Source organism: Aptenodytes patagonicus, chromosome 4 (genome assembly GCF_965638725.1).
Source record: "Aptenodytes patagonicus chromosome 4, bAptPat1.pri.cur, whole genome shotgun sequence".
Classification (NCBI taxonomy): domain Eukaryota; kingdom Metazoa; phylum Chordata; class Aves; order Sphenisciformes; family Spheniscidae; genus Aptenodytes; species Aptenodytes patagonicus.
In genome coordinates this window covers 83,392,708-83,411,537 of record NC_134952.1, presented here as the reverse complement: position 1 = coordinate 83,411,537, position 18,830 = coordinate 83,392,708, and the positions used below count along the sequence as shown (strand labels likewise).

The window sequence follows — 18,830 nt, the reverse complement described above, 5'->3', positions numbered from 1 at the left end:
GTAGCAGTGTAAAGAGACTTTAAAGTGCAAATGAGCGTCTGCTACTCTTAAGGCCCATTTACATGCTCAGAGGGGCATTAAATGGCTTGACAAAACTAACTGGAAATCTGGCTATCGTCCTTTCTCTTTTAGTGCTGACGCCTTCTTGCCTAGAAGCCTGACTCAGCGTCCACCCTCACAATGAGTAATTTAAGAAATGAATTTCTTTTAATCATTGCAGTGGTGGATGGTTTGTGTCTGAAGGTGCTGGTGCTATTCTGTGCTTCATGCTGAGTGTAGTAGGAGTGTAGCCAGCAGCTTAGAAACATGGTGAGTTGCTGACTTGCTCACTACGTACCATGCTGGGGGCCTGCAGGGGGTCTTCAATTCAATTTAATGTATCTAGTGTTCCTTATAGGAAACAACTCCTCCTGAGATGCGTAATTTCTGTGGTTCTCTGACAATCTTGAGACTTTGCACTGCTTGGTTTTTTCCCCGGTTTGGGGCCCTAGAGAGTTGGTAGCTTCAGGGTTAGGAATTATAATTTTTTTTAATTGCACTTTGTTGCTTTTAATCATTGTATTCCCTATTAAGTCATTCCATAACTTCTGGAAATTAGAAGTGTTCTGGTTTGTCCTTTAGTGTCAGACAAACTGTGGATTTTGATCCTGTTGCGTATATATTGATTCCGGCTGGTGCCGAAATCTTTGCTCAGTCTAATCTCTTGTTTACATTCACCTAAGTAAGAGCTGCAGTCACTGCCCCAGAATACATAAGTGAGGTATAATAATAGGAATTTTGCCTGCCGATCCTTAATTACCCTGGTAAGTTGTACGCAGGTGAGATGGCAGCAGTTAGCTCTCTGCTGAATGTTCCCAGGGCTTTGACTTTGTCTGTGGGGGATCACCCCCCTCCCGAGGCAAGGTATTACTGATGGCAAATGATGTTTATCGGGATCAATAGAGGCTGCAGATTTAAACTTTCTTGACGACGAAGAACTAGGGAACTAACTTAAACCAGCAGAAATGTGGAGTGTAGCTGATCTTTGTTCTAGGATGAATAAGACTGTGTGGAGTCTTTGAAAATAAATAAATAAAGATGCTGACGACAGCCAGTTTTGCTGTCTTTGAGAGGGACTTTATCAGTTCGAGACAACCAAAAGCACATCCTTCAGTGTTAGTTGATTGACTCATTTCTACTTAGAAGCATTAATTCAAGCTTCTGCGTCTCAGTTTGGCTCGCTGCTATTAGTATCCTGTGTAGGTTATTCTCCCTCTGCTCGCATTCTTCCTTGCTTCCTTTTTTTCCCCTCTCTGCAACTGATTTTAAACAGATAACCTAGGCACGCAGGTTGTGTGGGGTCTTATTCTCAAGCATCAGTGCTCTGAAAGATGTCTTAAGTTCCCGAAACGGTAGGTTATACACAGGGAGAATGTGGTGTGTCTCCATCCCCAACCCACCCTGAACTGATTATTCACAGACATAAATCTTCAGCATCTGAGGTGCCTGCGTTCCAGTTGGGCCTGCGGACATGCAAGTAACATGTAGACCTTCCAAAATAGTTGGGGTCCGCATTTCCATTTGAATTTCCATGGATGGTAATAAGGCAAAGCTGTGTCCCTTGTCTCTTATCTGTGCAGACAGCTGTGTACTGCACAGACAGCCTGTGCAGTACAGGCTCTAGCTGATAACTAAATTGCTTTCTATATATATGTCCTAAGTTTTTTTCCTTTCCTAAGCTTGCTGTGGCATGAGAATCTTCTTTTAATGTAACTAAATCAGTCTAAATTGCTAGATATTGTTAGATCTGCCCGCTGGGGGGGAAGTGTGGAGAGTGATTCTCTGCTGCTTAGAAATAGGAGGTTTCTAGGAATGAAGTGAGCTAATTTCCTTAACCCCATATTTTTCATTCCAGACTTTGATCATGATCAAATTGCTAAGGTTTAGCAAACACCTAAGAGCTGCTTTTGTGTTTCAGGCCCCATATGTGTTCAGAAATGAGGCCCTCCTTGTCCACAGAGGGAAAATGGGAACTATAACAGAACTGTTGCTTGGTGTGAGAGACAGTGACAATCCTCGGGACGTTGTGCTGACGGTTTTAGAGCCTCCACGTCACGGGCGGCTGACCGAACCTCCTGGAGACTCAGCTTCTGCAGTCCACATATTCCGCCTGGATGACCTTGCCGGAGGACTGCTGCGTTATGCTCACGATGGCTCTGACACTCGGGATGATGCAGTTCTTTTGCAAGTGAATGATGGGTATCACTTCCAGAACATCCTGTTCCACATTAAGATTGCTCCCAAGGTATGTGCTGTGACATCAACTCTCGCAGGCAAATTAGAAGTCTGGAGAAGTATCACTATGTCCCTGAGGTGTCGCTAATCCTGCATTACCAACAGGCTGTGGTCAGAGGCAGGGGAAAGTAGTGGATTGATTGAGTTTTGGAGGTCACCTGAATTTTTGGTTTGCGACAGGAATGGTTCAGCTCAAATTGTGCAGCTTTGACAGTTCAAAGTCCATAGTTACTTGATAAAAAGATTTTCTGGAGTTGCAGGTGAGAGTTTTGCGCTGGTAAGGGCAATGAATTAGAGAATGAGTGGATGGCAGAGAGAGAGGGCTGATGAGATAGGCAAACCAGTCACTGCGCTGACGGGAGCGTTATGGGAGACACAAAAGGACCACACATGATCTAAACAGCTTGGCTAATAAGGTGTATCACTGGGACTTTGGTGGTGGTGGTGTCTCCCAGGGTCAGGACCTCTCCTGCTCACTCAGCGTTGCTCCACTGAAATCTTTTGCTTGATGCATCTTTCTACTTGATAACTTCCCTAAGGACAGGGCACAGATACCTAAATTCAGAAATTAAGTGCTTTAATTTTTGTTTCTAGCTTTTATTGCTGTTCATAATTAAGTAACGGTTGGTTGTCTCTTCTGTATTTGGACAGGAAGTGGCACTTTAGATTAAATTTTATAGACATTACAGCAGTAAAATTAGAAACAGTGGTGCTTTTCCGTTTGTTTATGAAACAAACCCCAGCCAAACAAGGCGTGAAATACATACAGTATGTGTGGTGGAGCCTTGGAAAAAATAAAGTTGCTGAAGTGCTTGCAAGTATTTCAGTTCTGGTATTGTGGTATTGTAATAAAACAGAAGGAAAAAAAAGCTGAGAATTTCCTTATCCCTTAGTTAACGTTGAAAGAGTAGTGAAAAATAGAGCTGTCAGAGAAGTCCACTGTTAGCAGTCTTTTTATGTATGGACCTGAGAACGACACAATCTTTGAGTGCTTCCACTCCATGAAATGGAGTTAGGAGGAGATGATGTTATCCCTCTTTCGTCCTCTTCTCTGCTGCATTAGATGCCTTTCACAGCAAGTTGGGCATGAAAATTTTAAGTGAGGTTTACAAGCGCTACATGCGTCTGTGTAGTTAGCACAAGGAGGGACTGATCCCATTTGGACCCTGCGGGTGCTCCTAAAGCTGCGGTAGTAATTAATGATAATTAGTGACATGACTCACACATCAGTCTGGGAATGAAAGGCTGGTGCAGAGTTATTAGACTCCTGGAATAAGAGCAGCCCTGCCTGTGGTTTCTTTACCCAGATCACTTACGTGGCCCTAAGGAGCCTGTATAAGATCAGAAGGACTGTAGAAATGCTTGGACACCACTCTGCTCTTTGTAACGCTTTTTTTTTTTTTGCTATTGATTAAGCAGGTTCTTCTAAATGCCAGTGAGGGTGAATTGCTGAGCATAGTTTCTTTTATTAGATGATTTTGCGCTCCCTTGTCTCTCATCTTTCCAAGTGTCTCTGTGCAGCGCTTGGCTACAGAGAAGAATGAAGGTGGTGACAGAGGTGAAAGTGGAGCGGCTTTTAGTATGAGGGTAGAGCTGGCAGATACCCAGCTCCTGCCTCATCCTAATTATTGTCTTTGTGGAGTGGCCTTGGGAGCTGAAATGCATGCAGGGTTTGTTTCTGAAAAGGTGCTGTTGAGACACACACGCAAAGACACTTGTTTTTTTTTCCTTGGTTTACATCCAAAGATTGCTAAAGAGCCTGGTAGGACCCTGGCTGGAGGCGTGGGGGTTCAAGGTGTGGTTTTTTAACCACATTACTTATCTGGGTACATGGAGCTTGTTATAATGTGCTGCTGGATGGTTTTATATATTAAGTCCTGGTGTGAAAGGACATTTCTAGGATTCCTATTCAATGGGCTCGAACAGTATAATTCTCAGACATTAATCCATAGGAGCACTGTGGTGAAAGTGTGAAAACATAAATGAAGGACAACATAACCTTCCAAATATTATGAATTAGAGGGTTTTGTTTCTTCACAACAGGTGTGCCTTGTTTTCTGCAAGGTGCTTTTTTTAGTCCCTTTGGTTGCTCACAGCCTGCTTTTCCGTACTTGCCCCCATCCAAGCACTTCATTTGACCTACCGCAGTCTGAACAGCTGGCCTCTATTTTGAGAGCTCTTGATAATGATTTGCACTGCTGTATATTCTTGTTGACGTTCTCTCACAATTACAGCCTCTGTGAAGTTAATTTGAGACCTGCTGGTGCTTCATTTTTGGCAGAGCACCACCAGTGGTGCTCCAATGGGGAATAAGGAGCCCATGCCCTAGAAAATATGATCGTAGGCTATGTACTGTAAGTCAGAGAAGGTCAGATCTACCCACACGTCATCTGCCCGTTGCTGACAGGATATGGAAGCCTTTCTTTTCTGAAGGGCTAGGGGGAATGCAGGAAAAAGACAAAAGATGTTTATTTTAGAGGTGTGTTGGACCTCTAGAGGAGATCCAGCTAAGGGAGGTCTCCAAGATATTTGCAAGTCACTGCATCTTGTCCTACCTGGGAGGAGGTAGCTGAAGCATGGACCAGGGAGCATGTTAGCCTCCCCGGGCTCCCTGAAAACACTTCCTGTGCTGTGAATTTATTTCCACAGTTTGCTAACTGTGTGCTCAGGTATCAGTTAAAAAAAAAATCTAAAGTGATTCTAGCTGTTTTGCTGAACACAAGGTAAGTCGCTAAATACATTTTTAAAAAGATTACCAAGCAAAAGGAGCTGTCTCACAAATGTGTTCTTATTAACAAGCAGGATCACAGCATCAAAGCCAGGTGGAAATGGTATTGCAAAATGCCGGACTGGTTTAATGTGGCCAGTGAAGTAACATTCAATCATTAGTTACGAAGAGCCGAAGGGTTCCATGTTTATAGCAAAATCACGACCTTGTGTTTAATTAGCATTCACTTGGAAATATTTTCTTTTTAAACAGTGCATTTTGCCTGTCATTCTTTGAAGTGTGGCTAGTCTCTCTTTTCTCTCCTCCCAGAATAAGTCCAGGGACCTTTCTGACCTTTTTACTTTGTTTCCTGTTCCAGACTTGTGCTTTGCTAGGCCTATATGTGCCATGATGTGATCGAATCGATAAGGTCAGAGGAAAGTTATCATATATATTGTCAGGGTTCTCTTGGCTGGCACAGGGTCTGGTTTTCTTCTTCACTGTTCTTTAGAAAAATAAAGCAACCATCGTGCTAGGAAACTCTTGACCTGACACAGTCTAAGATCACGCAGCATTTAAAAATTTACACTGTGCAAAATAAGTGTAGTACAAATTAAATGGGTGAAAGTTGCTCAGCAGACGTGTCAAAATGGAGATGGGAAATCATCCTTTAATGTGATTCTTTTTCACAAACATCTTTTTAGCTTTCTCTGCTGTCTCTGTTGCAGATTCAGAAGAACATAGTAATGAGTCATTTATCAGTTTTGGGGTGACACATGATTTTGCGGAGTAGTAAATGAGGAGGAAGATGATCACTTATATGGAGCAGTCAGGATTTTGACTGCAGTTCACCACAGCCAGTTTCAAGGTGAATCTGCAGAAATCAAGAAGAGAAGTCATATTTACAGTAACTGGGCTTATAAGAAAGAACCATGGCACAGAAGAGGTCACAGAGATTTTGGTGGCCTGTCCAAAAGAGCATGAGCTAACAAAGTAATTTATAGAGTCAAAAAGGGCTAATATAATCCTTGAATGCCAGAGCATTGTTACTGAAGTAAATGAAAATGGTAGTGAAACCATTACTGCATCCAGTCCTGACATCCACATTTCAAAAAGCTTGAATGAATAATGGATAAATATTCATTTGGAAAAAAAGCCGCAGGAATAATTTGAAGGTTAGAAAACCCACCGAGTAGCAAAAGACTTTGATGGATGCTCAGGCAGACTTCAGTTTTACAAAAGTGGTTAAGAGATGACCTGACCGTGGGTGTAAGTCCCCACATGGAGAGAAGATATTTGATCTAAAAGTCTTCCTACAAGTATGTTCTAACTTAGCAAAAAAAGTGATGTGGCTTTGGTTGCAGTAGTTACTAAGTGAAATTTGTATATCTAATTTCTGAATGTTAAACTGCTTCTGTTGAAGCAAAGGATGGAAAACTGTCATAGTTCATGTTTCTGCCAAAATTCATCATTAGCATTTGCATACCGTTAAGTTCCATTTTTTCCCATCTTGTAGAAAAGCAGGAGGTTGGTCTTGAACCTGGGTTTGCTCATGGAGAGATGATAACAGTTACAGATGTGTGTAAAGATAGTGGAGGTGCCGTAGAGATACTTTTGAATGGGTAAGAAGCTGTTGTTCTATAAGTACCCTTGAAAGGTGTGTATTTTTAGAAATAAAATGAAGAGATGTGAGAGAAAATATGGATCCAATCAAACTAGTGTAGTAGACCGGATACTTTTGTTCAGATGTTGATAGTAGTGAATTTTCCACTGTGCCGTGGAGATAAATTGTGTCAAGACATGTCAGAAGTCAAGCGGGGTGAGAATGAGGATGGTGGTAGAAGACAAAATTATGGAGGGAGACTGAGGTTAGCTGAGAAGGTTTAGGAAATTAGAAACGTTGGAGGACAAGGTCAGTTCTACAGGGTGAGAATTGGGTCCGAGGGATATAGGTGAAGGATGCACAACCATTTCTTGAAGCAGACAACCAGGATTGAACGCATAAGAAATTCCAAAATACTCTGCTTGATCCTTTTCACTTGAAAATCTGTTTCCGTCAGTGCAGCATTGCTGACATTCAGTTAAGCCTTTTTCTGCTGTCCCCCTGCACGCAGAATAACAGAAGCCCTCAGCTGGTGACAAATTCCTTGGTCTGGGTGCCCCAGGGAGGCATGCTACAGATCTCCAAGACAATTCTGCACGCCAAGCTACCCGGTGCCCGTGACTCGGAGATAACCTACACCATCATCAAGGACCAGCCAAGACATGGTAAATATCTTTGGAGTTTTGTTGTCAAAAAACAGCTGTAGGGCGTTGCTTTTCACCCCACATGCCCCAAAGTGTCCATCCGCTAAATAAAAGTGCAAGGTTTTGGTTACTTCTGGGGAGAAGGGTGTTCTTCACAGACCTATGGGAATGTGATTCTTCCATGGTGTTTTGCGTACAAACAAATAGCATTTGAGGGAATATTTCCTTATAATACTTGCTGAATCAGTGCTGCTAACCTCATCTTTTTCCAGTTCAAATGGGCGTGCAAAGTAATGAAGCACTATTGTCCTGCCTAGTAATCTGAACTTCTGCAACTGTGTCTCTCTAGTGGTAGTTAAATTCTGGTGGATTTACAGCTTTGTGAGAGCAGAATCTTACTCACTGCCAAACGATAATATTCTACAATGAACGTCTGGTTTAAGAGCAGCATAGAGTAATATCTACCTCTAGGAACTGCTGAGCAAAAGTTTGCCATGAAGAATTGGAGAACTCCCTAAATTCCATGACATTTGATTTAATTTCTACTAATGGAAGGGGTTACTGACTCAAACAGAAATTGGTGACATTTGCATCCGTATATAATTCTTGTCTCCAAATTCCTTTTGAGAGGCTCTGATCTCATCTCTCAGAGCAACGGCTTTCCCAAGCAACCCCATGCGTAGGACTGCAGCTTACAGAATATCTTCTGGACCCAGACCAAGGAGGAGTGTGGAAGGTACTGGGATTTGTGGCTGAGATAAAGACTGAGAGAAACTGGATGGGAAAGAGAAGACGTCATGGAGGGAAAGGAAATATGGACAGAAGAGAAAAATGTTATTTTCCCGCTCAGCATCACCATTTTCTTCACTAGAACCATGTCTTTAAATAGTATATTTTTCACGTCTATGAAATGATATAATTGCTTTTAATTTGCTGAGCCAGATAAAATTAGAGGATCCCTTTAGCAACATCAGTGCTGTTTTTTTGCCTTGTGCTGTAAGGATAGTGTCGTGGTTTAACCCCAGCCAGCAACTAAGCCCCACACCGCCGCTCGCTCACTCCCCCCCGGTGGGATGGGGAAGAGAATCAGAAGAGTAAAAGTGAGAAAACTTGTGGGTTGAGATAAAGACAGTTTAATAGGCAAGGCAAAAGCTGTGCACGCAAGTGAAGAAAAGCAAGGAATTCATTCACTCCTTCCCACCAGCGGGCAGGTGTTCAGCCATCTCCAGGAAAGCAGGGCTCCATCACGCGTAACGGTGACTTGGGAAGACAAACGCCATCACTCTGAACGTCCCCCCCTTCCTTCTTCTTCCCCCAGCTTTATACGCTGAGCGTGGCGCCATATGGTGTGGGATATCCCTTGGGTCAGTTGGGGTCAGCTGTCCCGGCCGTGTCCCCTCCCAGCTTCTTGTGCCCCCCCACCTGCTCGCTGGTGGGGTGGGGTGAGGAGCAGAAAAGGCCTTGACTGTGTGTCAGCACTGCTCAGCAGTAACGAAAACATCCCTGTGTTATCAACGCTGTTTCCAGCACCAATCCAAAACACAACCCCGTACCAGCTACTGTGAAGAAAATTAACTCTTTCCCAGCCAAAACCAGCACAGATAATAGGCTGGTGTCCATAACAGCTGCCGGTACCTAATGGAAACATAGATTATGTTATTTTTGCAATTTAGAAGAGAAGTAATTAATTTGTATTCCCCCTTTAGTTTTCTGCAGATGAAGGACTGTCTTCTCATTTCTAATAAGTGTTTACATGAAAACAAGAATTTTTCCCTGAGGAGCTTGTCTCCTGCTGCCTAACCCTAACCAAAATTTACAATCCTGTATTTGTATCACCATAATTATCTCTACTGTAATTAATTGCAGTAACACAAATGGGTTTTTAGCTGCAGGTGAGGAATAAGCAGTAGAAATCAAGGAACTTCAAAATTTTATCTAAAACAGTATTTCACAGAAAGGGAGGGAAAAGAAAGACAGAGAAATGTAGAAAATGTGACCTTAATCAAGGAGGGCTTATCTGCCTGTCTTAGTATTTGAGTAATGGAAAAGATATTCATACCTGTAGAAAATACATAATTTGATTTTTAGATAGGAAAGAAAACCACTTTAGAATTATCTACTACTTTTCTGTAGCACAAGTGTGCGGACCAAGAAGGCTTCTTGCCCTTTATTTCAAGACTCTGAAACCAAACAAAAAGGATATAATTAGGGAAGGAGGATCTCTGTCCTGATCCCCTTCTTCTGCAGGGCTTGATTTGGTTCTGTGCAATTGGGCACCAGAGAGCGGTTGAATCTTTCTAAGGATCTCTTTATGCTGTACGTCCTGTTTTGTCCCTAGAAATAGAACCAATGCCTTCCCTGGCTCTCCTCCCAGCACGCAGGATGCCTCAACACAGCTCTGTTACGTGGAAAAAATACTCACTTCTATATGAGTAGGTATTGTTATACCCTAAGCCGCTCCGTGTGACATACATTCTTAGAGGATGACATTTCTAAAGCCAATGAAAAGTGATGCAAGTGTCCACTCTTCTTAAAATGAATGAGACTGTAGTGCCTGAATCCTCTACACAGCTCTGGAAATTGCAGCTATATAGTCTCCATATATTTCAGTAAATTGCCTGAGTGTGCACAAGTTGTACTTTCATGTGTGTAACCTACCAACAGGTGCTTTTCTATTTAAAAAAAAAATATGTTTCAGATGAAATGGTAATCATAAGCTAAATAAGTAAACATCACAGAGTTGTTCCTTCTGATCGCGTTAAATATTAATTTGTAAGAAGACACGTAGACATGCATCTTGCTTAAAGCAGCCTTATGTTCTAATTGTTTCTTCTCTTAACTTTGGGAGGGATAAACAACTTGCGGGCCCTAACTCCTTTGGGTATGTGATTAGCATCTTTAGAAACCACAGGAAAGATTAAGGTGGTGAACTCCCATGAGCAAAAGCGTAATGGGATGTAATTAGGGCACTGATAAGGGCATATTAGCATAGAGTTTGATGATAAAACGGAAGTGTGATATTTCAGCTTGCTGAATTTCTTTTTTATTACTCCAACTGTTTGAGGGCGGTTTTGGGAAATGAACTGGGAGAGCTTATGATGGGTATTTTGCATAACAGAATGATTAATACTGTAAGGAGAGTTGAAGTGATTTATAATATATGTGGCTTCTGAATTGGTAGCCATAAGGGATACTTTCAAAGACTAGTAGAAAAGCACGATATACAACTAACAAGTTATTTAAAGAGCGGCTAAATTATATATAGTCAAGAATAGTAAAGATAGGGGAAATGTGTAATTTTTTCACAGATTATATGTGAACTCCAAAACAAGTAAATTACACTGTAAAATAGAAAAATATGCCATTTATTTTGATACTATAGCTCTTTGTCAGGTTTTAATTTCGTTTAGATGTGTGGTTAGGAAAAATGTTCACACTAGTGAAATTGATGACCAGAGTTTTGATACCCTTCTCTTGGTGGGCAGCGCTTGGCTCTTTGAGTAATTTTACTAGAATGATGTTTTTGGATTAAAGTCTGTTGAACGTTAGCAGTTGCATCAACATCCAACCCTTGCAGGCGTCTGTGAGGAAAGTTGATAACCAGTGGGACGTGCCCCCATCCGGCTCTTCTCTGTCATATCTGCAGTGAAGCCAGCGATGTTTCAGTCCAGCTGAGAATCTATTTCTAATACGAAAATCAGAAATAGGCTGGACGTTAGAGATATAAAAGCTATATACTCTTTGGAGTAAGAGCTACAAACCAGGGCATACAGACTTTCTATACAGCCTATGGAACAGATGTAGTAAAGGACCTCTGTATAAGAGCTCTTTTTCAGTTGAAGATTTCTGTTCAGAAAAGTCGGTTGCGTATACTTTTTGGCATAATAAGTACCTAAAAGAGCTAGAAAAGGGCTGACCTTGAAAAAATTAGTATGCTGTATACTGATACTTGAGTTGTACCCTTGAGGGGAAGATGGATGGTCTGCTGCAATGCTTTTTAACCCTGATTGTGTCTCACTTCTCCCTTGTCCCTTCACAGGAGCTCCAGAAAGTGAGGCATGTCCTTCGCATCTGTTTTTTTGCTCAGTTTATCAAACGGGCACATTTCAAAGTTGAAATGGGCTGGTCAGTGGGCAGAACGACATTTTGGGAGTTTAAAGTTGCGGATCCTGTTCTTTGCTTGACCGTGCATTTCTTCTGCGTACTTGCACGAGTCACTTGATCTGCCCTTTGCCAAAACAGGAGATAAAATTTCCCTGTGTCAGTGGGGTGTTGCAAGGTCCATTAGTGGTTTTTAGGAGCTCTACTGCTATTTCTGTTAGTCACACTAGATGGAAAAAAAACTAAGACCGGGCGGACATTTGTCTTGGATGCTCATTAGGTGGTGAAAAGGCATCTATTCCTCCTTGTTTTCTCACAAGTTGTGCCCTGACTGTTCATCTTTGCTTTTCCCAGGTGAAGTGGTACTTCTGGTCCCAATGCCGGCAGATGGCCCAGCAGACTCGTGGCAGCTTTTGCCTGATGGAAGAGCAGCCTCACCTACAACCTCTTTTACCCAGCAGGACATCAACGAAGGCATTGTGTGGTACAGGCACTCTGGATCCGAAGTAGAGAGTGACTCCTTCCAATTCCAGGTACTTCTCATCGTATTCACGGTGGGGTCACACAGCAGTTCTGCTGGCATTTTTCTCTGAGATTACTCAGTCTGCCGTTCCCTGTATCTTGTGACCCAAAGTTTTAACAGAAACACATACATGAATACATGCATGCACACACAAATATGTGTGTAAATATATATTTGTATTTACGTACAAACTTACATGTATATAGGTGCATGTTGCTCACCTGTAGATGAATATGCATGTGCTTATGTGTCAGGGTGGAGGCAACCCATCATTGTATTTGTGGGAGACTCTTACTCATGCACAAGAGAGCTTTTGCTGCACGTGGATCCCCAGGTTTTAATCTGTGGCAGTGGAGCCAGCCAGCTACCCACAGTGTTGAGCCGCATGCAACGGCATTAACCTTCTGGATGTCAAATCACAGGCCATATTGCAAATCTGGAGGAAATTATCTTTCAATTAGCATCTAACGTTTAAGCTATTAAACTAATAGCTGGCCTGATTTTCTGTAGAACAATTCCATCTCAGGGAGGAAAGGGTTGCGTAGAAAAGCAATGATGTTGCCCTAGTGCCTGCTAGCTTGTCTAAGCAGGAAAGCTCTCTGAGATCAAGAGTCCCCAGAGTGAGAGGGCAAACAGATCTGCACTTATAACTTCCACAGGATGAAACTAGCAGGCTTGTAACATCCCATCGGCGTGACACAGTGTGTCCAGAAACTGATTCTTGCTGTGACAGTGATCCCTTCTCCACTGGCCTTTTGCCTGTGGGGTAGGATTGACCCTTGGGGACACCCTACTGATGTGCTTGGGGTTGCTTTTGGGGAACAAATGGGAACAGGAAATGTTTTTTGCCTGGCAATCCTTAGAAGAGGTAACAGAGCAGGTAACAGAGAGGGTAACTCACACCCTTCTTGTAACCTGCTGCCTCCTTTTCCCCACCCTTTGAGATGAGGCTGGTCCCAGGGGACAAGAGAAAAGTGGGGAGCTGGGTCCAGATAGCCACATGTTTGGCTGTCCTAGAGATCCTCCAGCTGGGTGCCAAATCTGCATGAGGAGACCCATACAGAGGTCCTCTGGCCCACACTCTCCTAAGGCATCCCTGCGACCCAGGCCTCTGTGAAAGGACTTCCCCGTGCAAGGTGTGTTACTGCAGCTCACATCCTGGCGGTTTTGATGCCCCATTTGCAGTTCGGACAGGAGGTTTGACCCCTTGGTACTGCACGGCAAATACATTGCCCTCTCGTAAAACCTGTAATATTTACTGCAAGTGCAAAGTGTTCCGAGTGCCTTTTTTTAAATTGTTTGTTTTGCAAGCCCCAAAACCAAGCGACCCTCCTACTTTCTGCAGTCCCTAAGCTAATAATTTAACTTTTGCTATAGAGTACTTCTTGCAAACAGGCAAAAAGGTACAAATACTTCCCAGCAGATGTATATATAAAATAAATCCCACCTCCCCACAGGTTTAACGGCCATACAATTCCTCAGACAGGTCCTTGCTGTTTGCTTGGAAGGTTTAACAGCCTCCCATAATGCTAAGCCTACGTGAACACTTGCATGCAGTATTTGTTACATCTGGTTTACAAGTCAGAAGCTATTACTGTAGCACCGGAGAGGCAATTAAGGTAATTTCTAAAGTAATTAGCGTAAGTGATAATGAGGAATTTGTGAGTCTCAATGTTGAACAAGCTAATCTTTAGCTTAATTGCTACATTCCTCTTATAGACTATGTATTTTGCATGGCTTAAATGTTTGGTTTTAGTATCTTGGAGCGGTAGCAATAGTGGTATGGAGAGCCCTACAGAGAAAGGAAGCCGCGATGGCCTGGGTCACATCAGGACACCATAACACATCTGTCTGAGTCTTGAACTGTGAGTTGGGGCACCTCAGAAAGGGCCGACATGTTGTTTTCATCAGTATTTTGGCAATTACCGTTCAGATGACAGCAACTCAGAACAGGTCCAGCAAATGGCTAAAATAATTTCATTCATTTCAGCAGAGCATGCATTTTTATGCATTTTCATGCATTTTCTTGAAATCAAGCTTGTGCTGAAGTCCGTTCTCGCTCACAAAGTGCTCTATTGAATTCAAGTGAGGACTTTCATCCCTACTGAAAGATAAAGCTGTAACCAAATCTAACAAAGAAGGGTGCTGTATTTCTTTGGGTGCTTGCCTTATCTCAGGATTGCTGTGAACATTTGCAGGCTTATCTCTAAGGGATGGTTTTGATCCTTCGCATTTTTACAAATGTAATATTATTTGCTTTGTATGTCATTACTGCAGGTTTGCTATTATGAGTTCGATACCGTTGACTTAACTTTGGTGTTATAGTGGCGTATGGAAAATTTTTACGGGTCTCTGTGAAATGCAAGCGCAGCCCGTCTTGGAAAATGTTGGGATCACAGGGAGTCACTGCCAAATGAAAAGACCAGTTATTTTCACCTTGTCAGCACAAATGGTGGTCATTTTGAGGGTGGGAGGCAGGTTTAAAACCCCATTATTTTTTCTGTTCCTGTGATGAAAAGTTCCACTAAGCTGTACAGACAGTTGGAGTAAAATTCAGCAAAACTATGGCAGTGACTGGGGGAAGCAGGAATGAATAGCAGGTGGGGAACTGACAAACAGACATCTTTCTAAATGTTAATAAAGAGGTAAACCATTTCTAGATTGTACAGGCAATAATGGAGAAACTGGTTACTATTTAAAGGCCTTAGTTCCCATCAACTGCCATTCATGTGTGCTTTGGGTTGGTATCTGCTGGAAAGGTGTGTCTTTGCCTTCCCAGACCAGGAGGAGAGGAGAGGGAAGGTATGAAACTGGTCTAGAAAGGCAGTGGTGTCCTCTGTCAGGTACCCATTCATGTGATCTTTCCTTCCCAGGTGGCCAGCTCTGCCAGTCCACAAACCAGCTTGGAAAGCCACGTGTTCAACGTTGCTGTTCTCCCACAGTCACCCAGAGCACCTCAGCTTTCCCTCGGCTCCTCTTTGCACATGGCTGTAAGTGTGAACCGACACCGCTGACTGATGGTTTCCGTATTCCCACTCTCCGTGCAGCAGTGCACAGCGACCGGAGCCTCGCATAGAGCAGTAACCACTGCGTGTTGATTCCTGTACTTGCTATTGTCCGTGCTGTTGTGCTTGATTCAAAGATTGAACTGAATCTGCGGAACAGGGTGTATGCACCAGATACATAACTGGAGTAGAAACGGAAAAAAAAGATAGGTTAGAAGAGTGAAGGGCGGGGGGAGAAAAAAAAACATAAAAAGTTGAAAAACTCAGTATTACAAGTGATGATTGTATAGACTGGAAGGGAGAGGGAGCGAGAAAAGAAAAAAATACGTTTAATATCTTTTTAATGGAATTCTTAGCATTTTGGAAACACCTTTTCCTGAGAAGCCATTAGGAATGGCAAGAGTGAAAAACTGTGGGTTAGAGAGACTATAATAAATAGATCTTGCCAGTAATTCCACTGTAAACTTGATTTATCAGAACTGCAGCCCACCCACACTAGAAAGTTTTCATCCATCATTCTGACATCAGGAACACAGACTATAATATATGTGGAAAACATTCAGACAAGCCCATTATATCTGCATCCGTGGAACTGAATTACCTTTTCTTGCAACATCAACTCTGGGCATGACCATTTTGGTAAGAGTGGTCTCTCTAATGTAGTTCTTTCCCTGACTGTGTTAATTGAAAAGATGACCTCGAAGTTTAAAGCTGGTTTTGTGAGCTCTCTGACTTTGGTGCATGTCTTCTCCATGCGTCCCCATCACATATGTGGGTGAAGTCCAGCTTTCCCCTCTACTTCTCTTGCTGTCTCCTGTTCTTTGATTCTGTAGGGTGGGATCCCGAGTGCGTGAGCTAGAGGAGAGCTTCAGGGCTCTGCACCCAGGTCACCCGTTGGGACGCACAGAGAGCCAGGACCCTAGAGGCAGGGAGTTTGATTTAGACATCACCTTGGCCTCATAGCTTTGTTGTGGTCTGTGGGACTTTCAGAGGGGGACCAGGATCATAATCCACTGAGCAGCAGTCCTGAGCTGAGTGAGGCAGGGCAGGCTGTGATGAGAAAGCAGAGATGAGGACTTGCAAGAAACATGAACGGAGCTGAGACCAACCCTTCGGGCAGGAGCTGCCTGCAGGGAGAGGGAGAGCTGGGTCTACAGACTTGAATGTAGTGTGCACTCATCTTTGGCGTTATTCATTCCTGATGATTTATTTAGAGCATGTGAGGTGCCAGCAGTATGCTCAGCGTTATTAAACAGAAATCCTGTGCCCTTGAGTGCTCCCTGACAGACAAAAGCACACTGAGAGGCCCGTGCAGTGCAGGAGAGCAGATGTGGCAGACCTCCCAGGGGCGATGGGTCCCCGGGAGGAGCCTCCTAAGGGGAGGCGAAGGACTTCTAAGCCAGCACAGCCTGCCAGGCATGGGACCAGGAAAGGCCAAAGGAAGCGGTGGGAGAGGGATTAGTGAAAAGTCCATGACACAACGGCCTTGTCAGGGTTTAAAATAGTGGTGACCTTTCACGGGCAATAATAAAACATGCTCAGACTGCTACTTAGAGCAATAGCCAGCGATGTATCTTTCTGCTCTTGACTTTTTGTTGTTGTCATTATTGACAAAATTGATGGGAGAGATGTCTGGCTGAGCCGTGCAGTGCTGGGTTTTATAGCTAATTACAGACCGCAAAATTCAATGGTGCCATAAAATACGTTTTACTGAGGGGCGCCTCGCAACCTGCAAGTCCTACCTTTGGGAGAGACAAATAGGCCTTGGAGGCAACTGTGAAGCAACCATAACCTTAAATCTTCTAATCATAAAATTGCACTTCTTTGCATCAGCGTGATTGAGTTCTGTTCATCCATCTTCAAACTCCTTTAGAATTAGACTGGCTTCTCAGCTGAAGAGCAAGCACAAAATGTTAAGTCTTCGCATACCTCTAGTCTTGTCTTTGAGTGTCCAACTGAGAAAGGTCAGAGAAAGTTTGGTGACTCTTTGGCGGCTGAACTGGACATAACATCTGTACTGTTTTTTCTTCAATCAAGTTACCTGTTTCCCCCATATTGGTAAAAGGAGCCTGAGCTTCTCTCTAGCCGAATGCAAACTGAGATTGGGTTTGTGAAGGAGAGAGAATTTTGTAAGCATATAGAGGTCCTTCCCTTCCAAAAGTGGCGGTATGAAAGGGACACCACTGTTAATTTTAAGCCTGCCCTTTTTATACAGAGCTGTATATAGCAGTGCTGATAACACAAATAAACTTCGTGGCTTTTGGTTCCAGTTAGATACGTGACGCTTTCGCATCTAAGAAGGACTGACAAGGTTTTATTTGCTGCTTCACAACAGTCATTCATAGGCTGTGGTTTCTCCTCTGATGTGTTTGGGCGAAAAACACTGGAGAGAGATGAACTGGGGGTTCAGTGGCATTTGTGGTGTACTCAGCTGTTGTCAGGAAACCTCGCCTTGCCAGTGTCCAGTCTGTGACCCAAGGCCAGCAGAATGGGACACAGGTTTCACGGCGTGGCCTCACAGATGTGTAACCAGCACGATTCAGTGGGCTGCACTTGATGTGGCCGGTGGAAACCTGTAATTTGTTCTGAACCTGATCGTTTTATGTTCCAAAGCAGATGAATTAATTGCCTGTAGCCTTAATTTAGCTTGTTCTCTACATATTTTGTTCATGATTATGAAATGAGCTGGATGCTTTTCATACCCAGCTGAACTATTTAATTCAGTGACTTCTCGTAGCTGTCAATTCCGCAGGATTAAGGTTCGTGAACACATGCAAGTTAACTGCTTTTGTGCACTTAAGTCTGCTCATGCAGCACCGTAATTCCTGTAACACGCTGCCTGCCTTTGGCTAATGATAATCTTGTAATGGAAGGATCAGAACATTTTTACACAGATTTAAAACAAAAGGGAAAGCTTTGGTTCCTCTGTATTCCAATGGAAATGGCTGAGTCATTTTCAGGATTTCTTTTAAAAGCAAATCCAGTCCAGCCACATCAGACTGTACCAGAAAACTATGTAGGCAATGAATTATATCTTCATCCAGGGAGTTTTTGATCAAATTAGGTTTTCTTTTATCTCTTCTTAGTTGCTGTAGGTCAAAAAAGAAACTCCTCCACCTGCGAGCATGGAGGTTGTGCATCTGCAGGGGACAGAGTGCACTAAAAACACTGCCACTTTCCTGGACAGCCTGAAAGTGGGGATAAGCTCATAGTTTTATGAAGGAGGAGGTGTTTGTCTCTTTTTCATAGGTTTATAAGCCCCTTCTGATTCTCCAGAAAGGACTTAACAGAGGTGGACCTGTATAGAGCTCTCTTCTGTTGAGCATGATAGTGCCCAGCTTCTGCGTTACACATTTGGTTTGGTTTACAGATGAGCTGGAAGTGAGTTTGGGTGGCCCGTAAGACTCTAGCAAATTTTACTCATTATCAAGCTTTACTGTCCTCTGTAATCTCCTCCCAAATAGTCCCTATTCTGTACAAGTTTGAGAGACTTGGTAAAGGTTCAGCCCATCCATCCCTTGTCAGTTTTAGGTCTAAGAACTAGGCCTTTAAATTCAAAAACTCTCTTATATTTAACTATAGCAAAGCAAATTCTCTTTCAGTGCATTTTTGGGTGAATTTTCCCATGTCTCTGGCCTTAATGCTCATGGTCTAATGTGTTTATTGAGGTGCTGGAGGACCGTGTGACAGTGATTGAGCCACATCACCTCTCCTTTGTAGACCCGGAGATTCCCAGTGAGAAAATCCTGTTCAACGTGACTGTCCCTCTCCTTCCTGGCCAAGGCAAGTGTACCTGTTCAGAACATGGCAGCTTGCTGCTGAATTAATCGCTGTGCTTTCTGAGCACATCTATTTTTTCCCTCAGAGTATCGTTCTGTGGAGGCGTCTGTTAATCTCTTCGGCCTCCTTCATTAGCTTTCAAACACCTTGTTTCTTAACCCGAATTCTTTGGCTAGTTTAGGAGTAAGCCGCA

At 43.1% G+C, this 18,830-nt stretch overlaps 1 protein-coding gene across 1 annotated transcript in view; it reads left to right on the top strand.

Annotated features, from left to right (window-relative positions):
• The window catches only part of FRAS1 (Fraser extracellular matrix complex subunit 1), a 171,995-nt gene that overhangs the window by 114,215 nt on the left and 38,950 nt on the right, over positions 1–18,830 (top strand). The window contains exons 29-33 of the mRNA XM_076337699.1: positions 1,958–2,284; positions 7,096–7,249; positions 11,684–11,862; positions 14,726–14,842; positions 18,526–18,640. Of these exons, the coding sequence (XP_076193814.1) occupies positions 1,958–2,284; positions 7,096–7,249; positions 11,684–11,862; positions 14,726–14,842; positions 18,526–18,640 (892 nt within the window). The remainder of the gene's footprint in view (positions 1–1,957; positions 2,285–7,095; positions 7,250–11,683; positions 11,863–14,725; positions 14,843–18,525; positions 18,641–18,830) is intronic.